The sequence below is a fragment of the Gavialis gangeticus genome, unplaced genomic scaffold (assembly GCF_001723915.1).
Source record: "Gavialis gangeticus isolate Ggan-Ray unplaced genomic scaffold, GavGan_comp1, whole genome shotgun sequence".
NCBI lineage: Eukaryota > Metazoa > Chordata > Crocodylia > Gavialidae > Gavialis > Gavialis gangeticus.
This window is the reverse complement of record NW_017729019.1, coordinates 8,388,973-8,404,229: the sequence shown is the minus strand read 5'-3', so window position 1 is coordinate 8,404,229 and position 15,257 is coordinate 8,388,973. Positions and strand designations below refer to the sequence as shown.

The following is a 15,257-nucleotide window of genomic DNA, read 5'->3' as shown; positions in this document are numbered from 1 at the left end:
CAACGCCCACCTGCAGATCCACAGCAACAGACTACTGCTGCCTCTCTGCTCCCAGTGCCGTTCTTTGACCCGACACCAGCAGACCAAGTGAATGGCTCTGAGCCAGAAGAGCAGGGCTCATCCTCTGCTCCCTCCTTGCCTTCTGCAGCAGCCATACAATCCCTCTGCAACCGCTGTGCTTCCCTGCGGCCCGCAAAATGCCATACGGTGCCTTAGCGCTCTGTGCAGTGCCGTGTCACGCAGGCTCACTGCTCTGGTCCCAGGAGCCAGGTTTGCAAAGATATGGGCTGATTCTCGTCTCAAGCTGTAGAGTTGGGGCTGCGTGGAGGATATCACACAAGGCAGCAAGCTGAGCGGCCTGTCCCTGGCTCAGCTCAGCGTGCGTGGGGAAAGGCACAGGGTGCCCTGCCACACCAGCCCCCACGCAGCACGCAGCTGGCTCCGGCTCGCTGGCTCTCTCTCGCTCTTGCACGCGGTGTCTGCAGCAGCTGGAGCTGCTAGGCTCCCTGGAACGGGCTGGCATGCAGCGCAGCCAGCTCTTGGCCCCAGCAGCTGAGCTCCACTGTGCCTGGAGATGCCAGCTGGGGGAGCGGGGGCAGCAGGCTCCTCTTCTCAGTGTCAGGGGACAACGGTTTCCTCTCCCCTTTGGTTTCTGCTGGCACCTGGCACAGCTGTAATCCTGACAAGGGACAAAAGCTGAGTGCTGGAGCTTGTGTCAGGCATTGTTTGCTCTTTCGTTAGGGGAAACAAATCTTTGTTTAATCCCTTCCTCGTCGGTAGGAGCGTTCATGGACCTGTTCTGGGGGGAGTGCGTGACCCTCTCTCCTTGGCTGGCTGGGCTTAGCCCTGCAGCTCCCTCTTCCTCCCCCAAGGCATTGCCAAGGTGGGAGCACAGGGCTCCTGGGATGAAGGCTTACGCAGTCCCACCTTGGCACAGAGCGGAGGATTTGGCAGGGGATCGAGCCTGCCCTCTGTGTGCAGGGAGTTGCAGGGAAGTGAAGCTTTCCCATCTCTCCTGGTGTCTGCAGCAGGGAAACAAAAGGAGTTGGCCAAGGGAGAGAACAGGCTCTGCGCAGTGGTGGAAAGCAACCTCCCTAGTGCCAGCCTGGTCTCCTGGTGCCACCTACTGACATGTCTTGACCTCTCTCAGGCACGTGCAGAGACGCACCGGCTCGGCTTCCAGCCCCTGCAGTGGTTAGAAACTCGCAGGGCAGTTGCAACTTGGTGTGTGGCAAGGGGGGACCACGCTGCCACTTTGTAAACTCGGTGTCTAACCTTCCTGTTTCCTCACCTCACTGGGAGGCCTCTTCAGGACCAGTTGACCCAGCTAGCTTTTTTTTTCTTTTTTCCCCCCTAGCCCTGTTCCTGGCCAGCGCAAAGGACCCAGCAGTGAAGTGCCAGCAGCCGGTCCTGCTCCAGCACGCACCTGGGGACGGCTGGCTGTGAGCTCCCTGCAGGGAAGCAGCAGGAACGGCCTCTGCAGGCTGCAGACATCTCATTAGTGCCACATTAAGACTCTTTGGATAGTTTTACTTCTACAATGAGGAGGCAAAAATTTCCCATTAGTTGGGGGATTAAAATCCTGTTGCTACTGACTACAGCCAGGTTCCTAATCCCGGCCTCATTAGCAAAGGGCAGGATTGTTAAGATTTAACTTCCCATGGTGTTCAAATACCAGCACTGTGTGGGCAACAGTCTCTGGATTTGTCTTTCTGAACTGATCAGACTTGAACGCCCCTGACATTCAGGCTTCCTTAGTGTTGGAAGGCGACAGTCAGCCACGGATGCTCTTCTCTGTGCTGGAGAGGACAGTCCTGTACCATCCACGTCCTGACTGTAGAAAGCCAGATCATTGGAGTTATATGGCAAAGAAGGCATGAGGCACCCTGGGCCACTGTATATCAAATTCTCCCTGGGGCTATGGCAGGAAGAGGGCTGTCAGCCCTGTACCCAGGCTCTTGAATAACTGCTTTGCCTCCCTGAATTGCCTTGCGGTTCTGGCTGGCTACACTTTGTTTTCTTTACTTCCTCTCCTAAGCAGTTCAGTGTTGCTGTTAGAATTGCCACGCCGTGCCCCGGAGCTGGCTGCACGTCTGTGGCGGTTGCCGTGACTTGTCAGTGCCCCTCGAATCTCTCGGTTTGGGAAGGGCTGTAGAGATGCAGGAGCAGGACAGGGCAGTAAGGTGAACGTGCTGACTTGGCGCCTTGCTGCTTGACCTTGGCACAGAAAACCCAGGAGGAGGAAGCTGCTGGTGCATGTGGCCTAACCGCTGAGGGTTTTGCTTGTGCTTCAGGGACCCCGAACCTGTGTAGGCTTGCTCAGGGAGCTAGCAGTGAGGACTCCTGGGTTTTGTTGCTGCCACTGAGTTGGTCTGACCTTTGGCTTGTTGCTTTCTCTCCCTGTGTCACAGTTGCTGCTATTGCAGCATCGGGCATAGCACTCCTTGTTCTGCCTCCCTCGTATCTGTGGACCCTGTGGAGACTGGAAAGGGACCATGCAGGAGTAGTTCAGTGAGAACCAGCAGTTTGCAGCGACTCTGCCACAATGTCCCAGCGCAGTAGAACTGTCTGCTCTGAGCGTAGAGTAACTTTCAGGCTGTTCCAGTTAGTTGGATTAATGCCTCCTGCTTTTGTCCCAATGCCAAACAATGCCATGTGCTGCGGCCACTTCCCGCTACTCTGCCAGGCTCCACGTGGCACTTGCTATGTTTACACAACTTCATTTCCGAGATGAGCTCTTGCTGCCGGCCCCCTCTGCCCCCGAGATGTCACCATGGCTTTGCTCCCTATCAGAGCTTACGGTATGTCCTGATAACAGAACTGGGGTGCTGAGGCCCCCAGCTGACCCTGGAGTCAGCATGACCCAGCTGGGCCTGAGCCAGCATTGATAGCGAGTAGGGACAGCGTGAACTCGATTGGTGAATCAGCAGCAGTGTCCAGTCCCAGCGTGAGCTGAAGGTGAACAAGGGTCACCTTGCTGCTTGGTAGGATCTGGTCTCCAAAGCCCTTTGCAAAGCCTGAATCCTCACTGCATTGCTGTGGCATGGGTGTTGGACACCACCTGTACTGCAGGGATGCATTTGAGGGGTGTGGGTGCTGGAGATGAGTTTCAGAATTGGGAGTTACCATGTGCCCCTCTTGGGCTTGGCTGATAACCTGTTCCTCCTTTGCTTCCTGGGCAGGTCCTGAATACAGACCCTGCATGCAAGAGTTTGAGGACCTCAGACTCATAGAGCAACACAGCAGTGTTGTTGGTTCTGCTGGTCATCCACCTCCCGCAGGAAGGCTGCTGGTTACCTTGCTACCACCTGTATGCCATTGCTCCATTTCCTTTCTGCTCCATACACCCCAGCCCTCAATGGGTGTTGCCCACATGAAGCATTGTTCTTTTCAGAGCCTTCCCAGAACCAGGACTGGATGGTTGCTTTCTTTTCCCCTAGTGAACCAACTTCCAGAGAAGGCTTGGGACTAGGAGGAGCTGGCCTCCTTTGTCTTGGCACAAACTTGTGACTGCTGCACCGGAGGCTTGGTTGGGCACTGTCATTTGCAGGAGAGCAGCAGTACTGCAGTCTCCCATTCCCTGGTGGCTGATGATGTGCTCTTTCCTTGTAGGCTAATATTGGTCAAATTGACTCACCCAAGGAGCTCTGGAGGATGATAACAGGGAACATGGCTCTGATTCAGGTGAGCAAACCCAGTGGGGAAGTGGGCAGACGGTGGGTCTGTGCAACAGGGGCTGGGTGGAAGGAAGTCGGGGAGTTAAGTGCCTCAGTCGTCACTGCCTGCAGCTGGTGGAGCATCTGGTAGAAAAGCAAATGGTGGCTGCTTGCACCACTACCAACTTCACTTAACACTTTTCCCTACTGGTGAGTCTAAGCGTCTGCCCAAGACACTAATCCCCGTGGGAGTTGGACTCTGACTAGCCTCCTTCTTTTCCTAACCTGTGTGGAGCTTCATCCTCAGTGTCTGTTTCCTAGGTTCAAGCTACAGTGGTTGGCTTCCTGGCCTCGATTGCTGCAGTGATATTTGGCTGGATCCCAGATGGGCACTTCAGCATCGGCCATGCCATCTTGCTGTGTGCCAGTAGCGTGGCCACAGCCTTCATCGCTTCCCTTTTGCTGGGTAAGACTTGTCCCTTCTCTGAGGGTGCCATGTCTCAGCCAAAGTACTTCTGGATTTACAGCGCTTCTTCCTCTGGCTATAGGCATGATTATGATTGGGGTCATCATTGGGTCCAGGAAGATGGGGATCAACCCGGACAACGTGGCCACACCCATTGCTGCCAGCCTGGGAGACCTCATCACCTTGGCGCTGCTTTCGGGGATCAGCTGGGGCCTTTACAAAGAGCTAGGTGAGATGTGAGGAGTGCCGCCTGCACCTAGGCTGTAGCATCAGCCTTGCACTTTGTCCTCTGTTGTGGCTGCTCATGGCCATTGACATAACACCGGGCTTTGAAGCTTTTTCACTAGTGAGGCATGTTTGGAAATGAGAGGGGAAATACAGTGGCCCTTCCCAGAGCAGACAGATACAGTGGGTCCAGCAAGGTGCTACTCTGATCCTTTCCAGGGGATGGCATGGGGGCAAATCTCAGAAGCCATAGGCATGGCTGCTACAGGCCATGGTAGTGGTGGAGGGCCGTGTCCTTTTATTGCTTTGGGCACTTAAAAGCAGTCACTCAGGAAGGGTCCCCGGTGGCAGAGCTGTGTCTGAAGTCTTCTCCCTTCCGTCCCTGTGATTGGACCTGTCTTCAACTAAGCCCCAAGGTGAGATCAGGCCTCCTTGCTCAGTTTCACCCACCAGGAGAAGGCTGGAGATGAGCAAATGAAGGGGAGGAGGCTTCTGTCTAGAGCTGCTCCACCACAGCCTCTGAATGCACCCAGAGAAGAACTTGACTTGGAAAGTGCTGTCCCTCACATGGGCAGGGGTGGCCAGGCCTTCACGGTGGGCCTTCATCCCGCTCCCATTGGGTTCCCCCCTGGGTGTGGAGGGGAAGCTGGATCAGGCCTGTTGTCAGACATTCATGCCGACTTGCCCTGGGATGTGTCCGTGACCTGCAGCCTCTCTCTCTTCAGACAGCAAAGCATATGTGAATCCCTTGGTGTGTGCCTTTTTTGTCGCGCTGCTGCCTCTCTGGATCATCATTGCCAAGAGGAATCCAGCAACCAGGGAGGTGCTGTACTCTGGGTGGGAGCCAGTCATCATTGCGATGGCTATTAGCAGGTATGAGAGAGTGTTGTCCCCAGGATCCCTGCAGAAGGGAGCTCCTGGAGCTTCCCTTCCAGTTCCTAGCCAGGGGCCGCTTCCATTGCATTAGAGAGACCGGTAGAGCCCTACCCCTCTGAAGTTCAGAGCTTGACAGACCACGTGCAGATAGACCAAGGTTCCTGGGTGCTTTAGTTCCCTTGAAATCAAGCAATTTTCCCCAGAATCATCGCAGGAGGCTATAGCGGACCCAGGAAGCAAACCCAGGTCTCCCAGGAAGCAAGCCCATGGATGTCCACCAGTGAAGGCTAGTCCCTTCTCCACCAGAGCCTCCCTCCTCCAAAGGAAGAGGTTGCTCAAAATGGTTTTGGTTCAACAAAAGGTTCCTCTATACCATAAACATAGGGACCGATGGCTTTATTCTCCTGAGTGATGATGGGAATGAATATGCAACTTGGAAATCAGGTGGCATGGCGTGCACTGGCACCGTATGTTTTATCGGAAACCAGTCTCTACATGACTCCACAGCACCTGCTAAGCTCTCTTAACAGGTCTCATCCTGCTACCCTTTTTCTTCGCTGCTCCTATACTATGCCCCAGCACACTTAAAATGGCCAGAGTTGTGTGGAGCTCCCACCACTGTAGACATAAAAAGGTATTGAGATGTCCAGCTGCACAAACATCCTGGAGGGACAGTGCATACTTGAAGTCTGACTCTCTTAACTCCTTTGAAGTCTCTGCATCTTCTGTGCTCTCCTCACCATCAGCCTCTTCACTGTCTCTCCTTGCAGTGTTGGAGGACTCATATTGGACAAAACCGTGTCCGATCCAAATTTTGCTGGGATGGCCGTCTTCACACCGGTGATTAATGGTGAGTTCATTTCTCCTTGGCCAACACGCCTGTCCCAAGTTCCTGCTAGACAGTGGAGAAACCCCTCAAGAAAAAATCCAAGTCCTGCTTTCCAAAATGACTTGGGGACCCAATTCTTTCTGAAAGGGATCGTTGGCTGTTCGGTAGTGTGGTTGCTTACCTTGGTGAGTCTAACATGGGGGAGTAAATCAGGTGTTCTACCCTTAAGTTGTTTCTGCAGTGAAATGCACCCTGAGACTCCCAGGCACTTTGTGCCTTTTTTAACTGTTTATCCAGTCTGCTGCCAGGTCAGTGTTTCTTAAGCTAAGGTTGGGAGCCTGGTATGTCAAATAAGAGAGAAGCCCCTCATCCTCCATATGCCTAAGTCCTATTTACAGATCCTGTTAACTTCTGGGCCTTTACGTCTTGTGGCAGTACGTTCCACAAAAGTTACTTCGGGAAGTTCCCATGTGTCTGACCCCTTGATCTGGTGTTCACCTCACTGTGGTGCTCAAGGCGACAGTAATACACTTACAGGGCTCACTGAAGAGGGCAGGGGAACAGTGGCCTGTTTGTCTGTGGGCTCTTTGCATCCTGAAGAAGTGAATTCAGGTCAAAGAGAGACTGTCCCAGCAGCAGACAGCTCGGTCCATCACCACACCAGAGGCAGTTGCTTCCCAGCAATACAGAGGAATTCACCTTCCCCTTAGTCCTTGTTGCATTCAGATGTGCGAGTCCTTTAGGGACTGGGTTACTGTGCCCCGACTCACTGTCCTCTTTGTTTATAGGTGTTGGTGGCAACCTGGTGGCTGTCCAAGCTAGTCGCATCTCCACGTACCTCCACATGAGTGGCGTGCCCGGCGAGAGCTCTGAGGTGGCCCCACGCAAGTGCCCCAGTCCCTGCAGCACTTTCTTCAGCTCAGGTGCGTGTGTAGTGATGGCTGAAACTCCCTGGGTTCTGCCCAGTGCTGTGCCCCAGAGCTTTTCTCTCAAGGCCATTTACAGTTCTTGGAGCCAGCATTGGCAAAGGCCTGGCAGCTGCTCTGGCTAAGCTTGCACCTGAGGAAGTGGCATTGAGCAATGTGAAAGGGAGGTGGGAGCTGAGATCTGCTGGGAGGTGGTGGCTGTACTCGAGGCCTGTCCTGTCGCTAACAGAGAAAGTTGGAGTTTTGGATTTATGAGTTTCCTGCGGCGGGCTATGAGAACAAGTTAGTGGCATGGTGCCCTCTGATTTCCCAGCATTGTAGGAGGCAGACTTCCCTCCTTCTGCTTTTAGCCTCTCAGCCCTCACCAGCTGCTCCTGGGTTGCTGAAACTTGCCTAGAGGTTGCTGGAGAACTGCTTGTTCTGAATAACTGCAGTTGCATAAAAGCTTCCCAACAGGTCCCATGCTGGACAGATCCATGGGAACTTGCTTCAGAGTACTGGTCTCTGTGTCTCTGACTCCTGAGATCCCTCCTCCTCCTCTTGCAGATTTGAATTCCCGGTCTGCCCGTGTGCTGTTTCTCCTGGTGGTCCCTGGACATTTGGTTTTCCTCTACACCATCAGCTCCATGCAGGGTGGACACACTACACTGACCCTTATCTTTATAGTCTTCTACATGACAGCTGCACTTCTCCAGGTAACCATCAGCCCCACTCAACCTGTTTCTTTTGCTGGAATCCTTGCCTGGGTCGTAAGGCCTGGGCTGCAATAGGGGACGCAGGCTTGGTGCTGCAATAGGTTGTGTGGCAATGCTACTGGAAATAGGTTTTATCTTGTTTAGATTAGTAGAAACATGAGTTGCAGTGTCTGGTTCAGTCAAAGCTTTTGGCAGCCACTTCTTGGGGAGGGCAGACTTCAGACATAAGATGGGCAACGTACTTTCTCCGTAAGCAGAGGGTCTGCATGGCATACAGTGACCCGGAGACAGGCAATGCAATTCTTACAAATGGGACAAAGGCAAAAACTAGCTTCCCTTTCTGTAGGGTTGGCCTGTGAAATGCTTGTCTTCTGCCCCTGACGGAGCACTCCTTTTGCATCTGAACCTCCCATCCAAGAGAACAAATAGTTGGCGTGTGCAGTACATGCAGTGTGCTCTTTACCCTCCAGACACTGCACCCTACGTACAGCTTCCACTTGGGAAGAGGATGAGAGGAGAGCAGAAATGACATGTCGGATGCCAGTCATGTCACTTAATGCTGTGCTGGAAGGTGCTGGGATACTCTGATGATGGAGGAGGTTGTTCAGAAATCTGTCTATATAGAGCAGTCCAGCACGGCTGACTTGTCCAGAATCCTCTCGAAAGACTTGTCCCCCTCCCTTCACTGTGCAAAGAACAGCCAGGTCCAACCGCACTAAAAATAGTGATAAAAGAATGAGTAGGATTAAAACCTCATGTATTTACAGAGCAGCATGTCTTAAATTGAGGCACTGCTGTTGGCTGTTGGCATGTCAAGATGAGCTCATTAGACTTCTGTCTGGGGCATTCATTCTGCTTGATGCTGCTTTCAGTCTTACGCTGCGCTTTTAAAGTCCTTGGGGCAAGGAAGCCTCCTTCCTTGTCTGCAAAGAGCCACGAGCACCCTGTGGGCTGCAGCCATTTTAAAACAGCCCAGCAGGGAAAACAGGATGTGGAGTTTGCAGGATTCCCCATGGCTCTTCCTCTCCAAACCACATCTTTCCCACACAAGAGTGTGGCGGGTCAGCCACCCCTGAGCTCCCCTCTGTGTGTGCTCAGCCTTGTGGAGTGAGGCTTTGACTCCGGCTGCTCCAGCGCCTGTCAGTTTATCCCCTCCTGTGTAGAAGGGGAGGGAACCTGTGGGCAGGGAGTTTCCTACTAAAGCCAGCTGCCCTCCTGATGCCTCTGGAAGCTGTTGCTGGTTTTAGCGTCCTCTAACATCAACAACTGAGGCGAGCTCAAGGAAGTGAGTCAGTGCATATACAAGAAAGAAAAACAGCTCTCCAGACAAGGCTGCTGAGTATAGGTCGTGAACTCCTGCTGGGTGTCCAGGCACTTGGAGGGAGGCGTCCATTAGCAGCTGCTGTCTAAAGGCCCCAGCACCCCTTCCCCAGCAGACAGCAAGCTGCTGGCTGGGAGGGTGCAGGCCTGAGAGAACAGTGGGAGCTCGTGGTGAGAAAATGGATTGTGCTGAAGGCAGTGGTCTCAGCCTAATGCTTGCACTCGTGCAGGCAGGGAGAGTTGGGGCAGCAGAAGCCTGCCAACAGCCTTAAACACCTGTACCAAGCCTGGAATGGGGATTTTATTTTGACTTAGAATAGCCTCCACATTATGTGGGAGCAAACATGAACAAACATGACAGTCTGGCAATGCTGGCTGCTGCTAGGAGACTGTGCTCCTGCTCCAGGCACTGTGGCCCCGTCTCTGGGATTCCTGCTCCCCTGTGTGGGATCTCTAGATCCTGCCCCTTCTGCCTGGCTCCTTAGCTGCATGGCCTTTTCCTTTTTTTCATCACACAGCTTGTCACAGTGTTTGCCTAAAGTTAGGAGCTGAGCTGCAGAACTTGGATGTGGGCCAGATGTCTCCTTGTTTTTGGAACCAGCATGGCAACAAATTCTCTTGTCAATAGAAAATTAAAGCGGTGGTGATGCCCAGAGCAGAGAATAGTAAAGGGGAGGCTTGTCAAAGGTGCATAAGGGAAAGGCGCCCATTGAACGTCACCAGGGCTCCCTCAGCGCCTTTGACAAATATCCCCACCTCCGGTCATGGTCTGACACAGGACCAGCCTTGAGTCTCTGTTTTTTGCCTTGCTCGCGGATGTTTCTCTGAGCTTCCATGGGCTTGGCTGGAATCGATGGGTGCTTGCATCTCTGAAAACTGGGCTGCAAAAATGGAAGGGGCTGGTTGCAAATAAACTTTGAGTGTCCTGGATATGAAAGCTTTGCCTTAGTGATGAGAAGGGTGTGAAAGTCTGGATCAGTAGCTAATGTGGGTCTTCCCTTTCTTGCTGTTTGCCTTCCAGGTCCTCATTCTTCTCTACATTGCTGACTGGATGGTCCACTGGATGTGGGGCAGGGGCCTGGATCCTGACAACTTCTCCATCCCTTACTTGACAGCCCTGGGTGACCTGCTTGGCACAGGTCTCCTGGCTCTCAGCTTCCACATTCTCTGGCTCATCGGAGATCGGGATACAGATGTGGGGGACTAGCTCTCTCTGCCGTTCGCTTTTCTCCCGACTCTCTTCTCCTTTTATTGACTTTTCCCCTCCCTTGCTCCTTCCGTTCCCCAACCCTACCCACAGTCTCTCTTGAGACTTCAACTTTGATACTAGATTCTCATTATTTTCAATGGGAATTTTATGTGGTTTATATTTCAAGCCAAGTTTGTACAGAAAATCTAGTTTTAGGAAGGACAAAAAAGTGTAAAGAGACAATCACCAAGTGCAATTTCATAGCAGTAGTTGTCTGAACCAAGGTTATGATGGAAACGTTGATCAACCAGTCAGATTGTAAAAGAAGCTCATCCCTCTTCAGTCACTAGAGGTGAGCGGTCACCCCTTTCACTTCGCAAGCGTTTGATGTTTGGGGGAAGACTGTGAATTAAGGCCTGCAGTATCCTCAGATCCTCCCATGCCCATCCCTTAACATTTCCACCTTGTGCCTGGTTCTAAAATGAAGGGGTTTGGGGTGAGAGTCTAGTTAAAAGATCCCTTTTAAATATCCTGTAGGCTTGCAAGGAAGAATAGGCCACACAGCCCTGAAACCCAATCATGAATAGACTGTTGGATAATAAATGGAGAGAGCCCTTGCCAACTAGTACAGTCTATATAAGTCTGGGGAAGGGAGGCTGTGAACAGGATGAGGCTAGCCTGAGCATCCTGCGTCCTGCCCTAGCGACCTTTCAAGTGTTCTTCCTCGGCACACCACCAAAGCTTGGCTACAGAAGGGACAAACTCCCTCTTCCCCCTCAGCATGCTCAGTCTCTTGTGAGCTGACTTGCCCAGGGACCTGTGTTGATTAAGGAGTTTGGAATTGGGCACCTGATTGGTTTCTTACGGTGACACTTTACTTTCAGCTCTGGCTTCTCATACAACATCTATCCTGTGGCAATCACTGGACGCTTTCTTTTACACTGGTGCAATCAGGAACAACTCTGTGCTGTTTACCCTTCCATAGCTAAGTGGAGAGGGATTCATGGTAGCATGGCCACGCATCCCATTTCCAAACAGCCTTATGCGAGCTGTTCATCTGGGCTGGGAAAGGTCCCTTTGCCTTCCAATGTTTTGTCTTTCTATTTAATTCACGGACCCAATGAATTAAATCCACATCTGAGAGGAATATCCCCAGGTTACGTGAGATTTTTAACAGTGCTCCATTCCTAAATGTGTGACTTAATACGCCGATAAGATATGAACTTAAGTTGAGTACCTGATGTGGAGAGCAGGGGGTGCTGCCTGTACTTCCCAGAGAGGAGCGGGAGACAGTGCATAAAACCCCAGGGAACTGCTAACATCCTGCAGAAATCTGGCGCACACATACCTGTCCCAAGTCCTCACCGTTCGTTGTATCATTCATTTAAGTCCTCTTCATGCTCCCGTGGAAATAAATAGCAAAGCTCCTATTGATTTCAGTGGTGTAGGATCAGCGCCCCAGAGGTTGAGGTTGCTGAGCGCTGTCTTCTGCTCCTAGTTTGTATGCTGCTCACCCTGTTCAGGTGGCTTTAGAAGCTCTAACTCTGAAGTTGTTAGATGTTTAATTCTCCATTGTTGTTCCCATCATTGTTTCCCCTTTCCAAAGCTCAAATGCCTTTCTCATGGCAAAACACCCTTTTTCTGCTCCTTTCTCTTGGCTTTAGTTTCCTCTTTTTGGGTCAGCACCTCCATTTTTCAGATGAGCATCTTAAAAGGATGCCTCTCTTTTCCATTTTAGCTTCCATCCCAGACATAACTGGGCATTGTGTTGCAGTGGGCAGTGATACGTCGCCCGGTGTCTATAATTTTGAATGAGGCTTGGTCAGAAGGCTCAGTTGTTTCTGTGAACCAGCACAGAGCTAGCCATGGAGGTTGCATAGATGTGGCCATCTCGATTCCCTTGAAAGACTGAGTTGCTGAGACTTCCCAAGACTTGGTCAAAGGATCCGCCCCATGTCTGAGCACAGGCAAGTCGAAACTGCATAGGGAAGTTCAGCCATGGATGGACAGGGAGCCAGTGTCAAAGAGGCAGAAACCAGAGACGCCTAAAGCAAACCACATTGCGTGTGTTGGGAAGAGAGTTGCTGAGGGACCACTTTCTAAACATATCTGTAGAAGAATCATTTCCTGTTTCACTCTGCATCTGTGTGTCCATTTAGGAGGCTGAGTTTTTACGGCTTTGTTTACAGTATTTGGGAGGCAGGGCTGGCTGCAGTAAAGGTGGCCTTAGACGGCAGGATTGCAGTTCTGTCCAAATGCGCTCTGACAGGTGCTGCAGGAGTAGGTAACGCACGTGTTTCACTTCTACATTAGCCTTAGACACTGCTCTTTTTCTGGTATCACTTGTGACAGTGGCTCTGAACTGGTCTATGTCTTCACCCCGGTGATTGCTCACAAGTATCATTTGGCCAGGGCTTATGGGAAGAACAAATGTGGCTGTACTGGAGTTTTAGCTTGGAAAATGTGGAGGCCCCCTCTTAAAACTGAGCGCAGGTGATGGGGGAAGATAGCTGGAAAACCGCTCACCTGGTTCCCTGCCACTGTTGAGGGATACACTTGAGATTCCCCCTGCCTGTCATTTCAGCAGTTAGTCTCCAGATAAATCCCCATCTAGTATTGTTACACGTCTCATCACTGTCCAGTTTCCTAGGTAGACACGTGTGCCAGCGGAAGAATCCCTGTCTCGTGGTCGCAGCTGTAAAACCTACGGCAACAGAGGTGATTGTTTTGAGAACCATCATGCTACTTGGGTCGCGTACCTACATTTTTATAAAGTCTAGGGTGGAGGGGGAGTGGGGGAGGGGAAGAATTTAACTTAAATTTAAATTTAAAAACCAGTGAAGGATAATTATTTTTCATGGATTGCACTCAAATGCATGTGTACTTTAGATCTGACTGCAAATGAAGAAATACTGGTTTATTCTTTGTATTAAAGGAAAAAGAAAAAAGACTGTCTTAATTATTTATAGTTGCCATAACTGAATTGACAAATGTCAACTTAACTGATAAATTATATTTGGTAAAATAAAGATGACATTTATTTATGTGGACCATGGCCTCCTTTCTTCATGAAGCTCTTGTTTCTGCACAGTTACCACACTTCCTGTTACCAGTTAAAACTGTCATCCTGAATGGGGGCAGCTGTCTTTTGTCATGTGCTGGGTGTGATCTTGCTCATCCCCTTGCCAGTTCTTCCATGATTCAGCTTCATTAGCTTCAGAGGGGCTAACTACCCTTGTGTATGTTGAGAGTGGAAGAATCCAGTTCACAGGCTATTACTGTCAAGGTTATAGGTTTGCTGCTGGCTTTAGGTAAGACCGTATATAAGGAAGGAACTGGGCATGGGCTAGCACTAGTATGTCCTGTTGCACAGTGTAACATCTAGACAAGGTGACCTCTAGCATGAATTAGTTTTGAGGCCAATTTCTTCAGTGGACTGAATGGTACATCAGAGAATACAGCTGCTGTGGACAGTAGCCCAAAAAAACTTGTTCGCTTCAGTACAAAGGGCTAGACCCCGTTTCATTTCTTACACAACTTGCCTGTGTGCATCCTATTCCAGAGGTGTCTACTTCTAGGATTTAAGTGTAATACGCTCTATAGGGAGAGTCCTGAATAGCAAAAGCTTTGATGGTCCTTGTTTTAACGAGGGTAGCTGGAGATTAAAATGAAACCCTACAAGTATAGTGTGGCCTGATGAATCCAAAGTCTTAGCAGTACAAAACGTCCTTGCTGTGCCATCGTTGTGAAGAAGAGACAAACTCAGACTTCACAGCAACAACATATTGGTTCAGCAAACCTGCAAAGCAGCTTCAGTTTTTATAGTAAAATCCATCCACGAGGATCCCAAAGAACTTGGCTCATTTCCCCCAGCCAGACACCCAACCAGCATGCAGTGCAGCTTGGGCAAAGGGGAAACTTGGTCCAGAGTGCATGGAAAGCCCCTGTGGGATGCTCTCCAAGTTGCATAATAGCCAGAAAGCCAACTGAAAAGCCCCTAGAGGATCAGGTGCTGCAAGCTGCTGCTGGTCTTAGACTTCAATAAAACAAAAGCACCCAGCACCGGGTTAGAGCAAAGCCTGGCATAGCAGACCTGAATCGAGAGCCCTCTCTGAATCTCAGCTGGGAGAAGGATTCAGCTCCCACTCCTGGCTGTGTGGACTGAACATTTTTCACCTGCCCTATCAGCCTTTCTCAGCTGAATGGAAGTTTTCACATTGCTCACATTTGGGGAGTTTTGTGTTTAAAAAAAAAAACAAAAAAACCCCAAAAGTATGTATATGTGTATACACACACACACACAGACTGTTTGGTTTCTTTCATGAGAATTAAAAGTTTCCCTGTTGTTGAAAGTTTTTCTGGTAGGGAGATCCCTGTCCAGCTGCAGAGGAGAAACCATTTAAGTGGAGGCCTACCAGCCTGACCTAGGCGGTGCTGGTAGCTAGGCCACCGTGCTACCGGGGCTGTGGGGTCCCTGAGTACACAGGCAGGAAGAACTGGCATCTCCAAGCGGATTCCAAAAGGCAGCGTGGTCAAAGGTCTGTCTGCTATCCTTGTTTGTGCTAAGGGGTTTGCATCAGCAGCTCAGTCGTGCGACACATCTGGCTTAATAACTGATCTGAAACGTGGGGCATTGTGTAGCAAGCAACACGTGGCTAACGAAAATGAGAGATTAGAGCCCACCAGCCTTGAAGCATCCCAGCTGAAGCTCTGCATTTGTGTGGCTCCCTGTACAGCCGGCATGACTTCCAGACAAATAACAAAGCTGTTTGTTTTCAGCCACATGCCGTGCACCCGAACCCTTGACTGGCTTTGTAATTACAGCCTCTGCTGGCAGGGCTGCTCTATTAACATGTGTCTCCTCTTCCTCCACAACTACTTTATCAGGGTCTGTGGACCTCGGTACTCTGGTGCACATGCCGCATGAATGCTAAACAACCCTCAGAAACCGATGGGGGTCGTTTCCTGCAAACAGCACCGCGTTCCCGGCAGCTACAGCCTTTTTTTTCTTTCTTTCAACACTGTGAACTATTTATTATCCAATGTGGATGTGGTTTGGGACTGCTCACTTGTGC

The 15,257-nt window shown here is 50.9% G+C and overlaps 1 protein-coding gene across 1 annotated transcript in view; it reads left to right on the top strand.

The window, feature by feature from the left end:
* SLC41A1 (solute carrier family 41 member 1) overlaps positions 1–13,232 on the top strand; it is a 31,519-nt gene extending 18,287 nt beyond the window's left edge. Inside the window, exons 3-10 of the mRNA XM_019513998.1 lie at positions 3,613–3,684; positions 3,978–4,122; positions 4,205–4,351; positions 5,073–5,220; positions 5,994–6,073; positions 6,841–6,975; positions 7,525–7,673; positions 10,015–13,232. Of these exons, the coding sequence (XP_019369543.1) occupies positions 3,613–3,684; positions 3,978–4,122; positions 4,205–4,351; positions 5,073–5,220; positions 5,994–6,073; positions 6,841–6,975; positions 7,525–7,673; positions 10,015–10,200 (1,062 nt within the window). The 3' untranslated portion in view covers positions 10,201–13,232. The remainder of the gene's footprint in view (positions 1–3,612; positions 3,685–3,977; positions 4,123–4,204; positions 4,352–5,072; positions 5,221–5,993; positions 6,074–6,840; positions 6,976–7,524; positions 7,674–10,014) is intronic.
* The last annotated feature ends 2,025 nt before the right edge of the window (positions 13,233–15,257 follow it).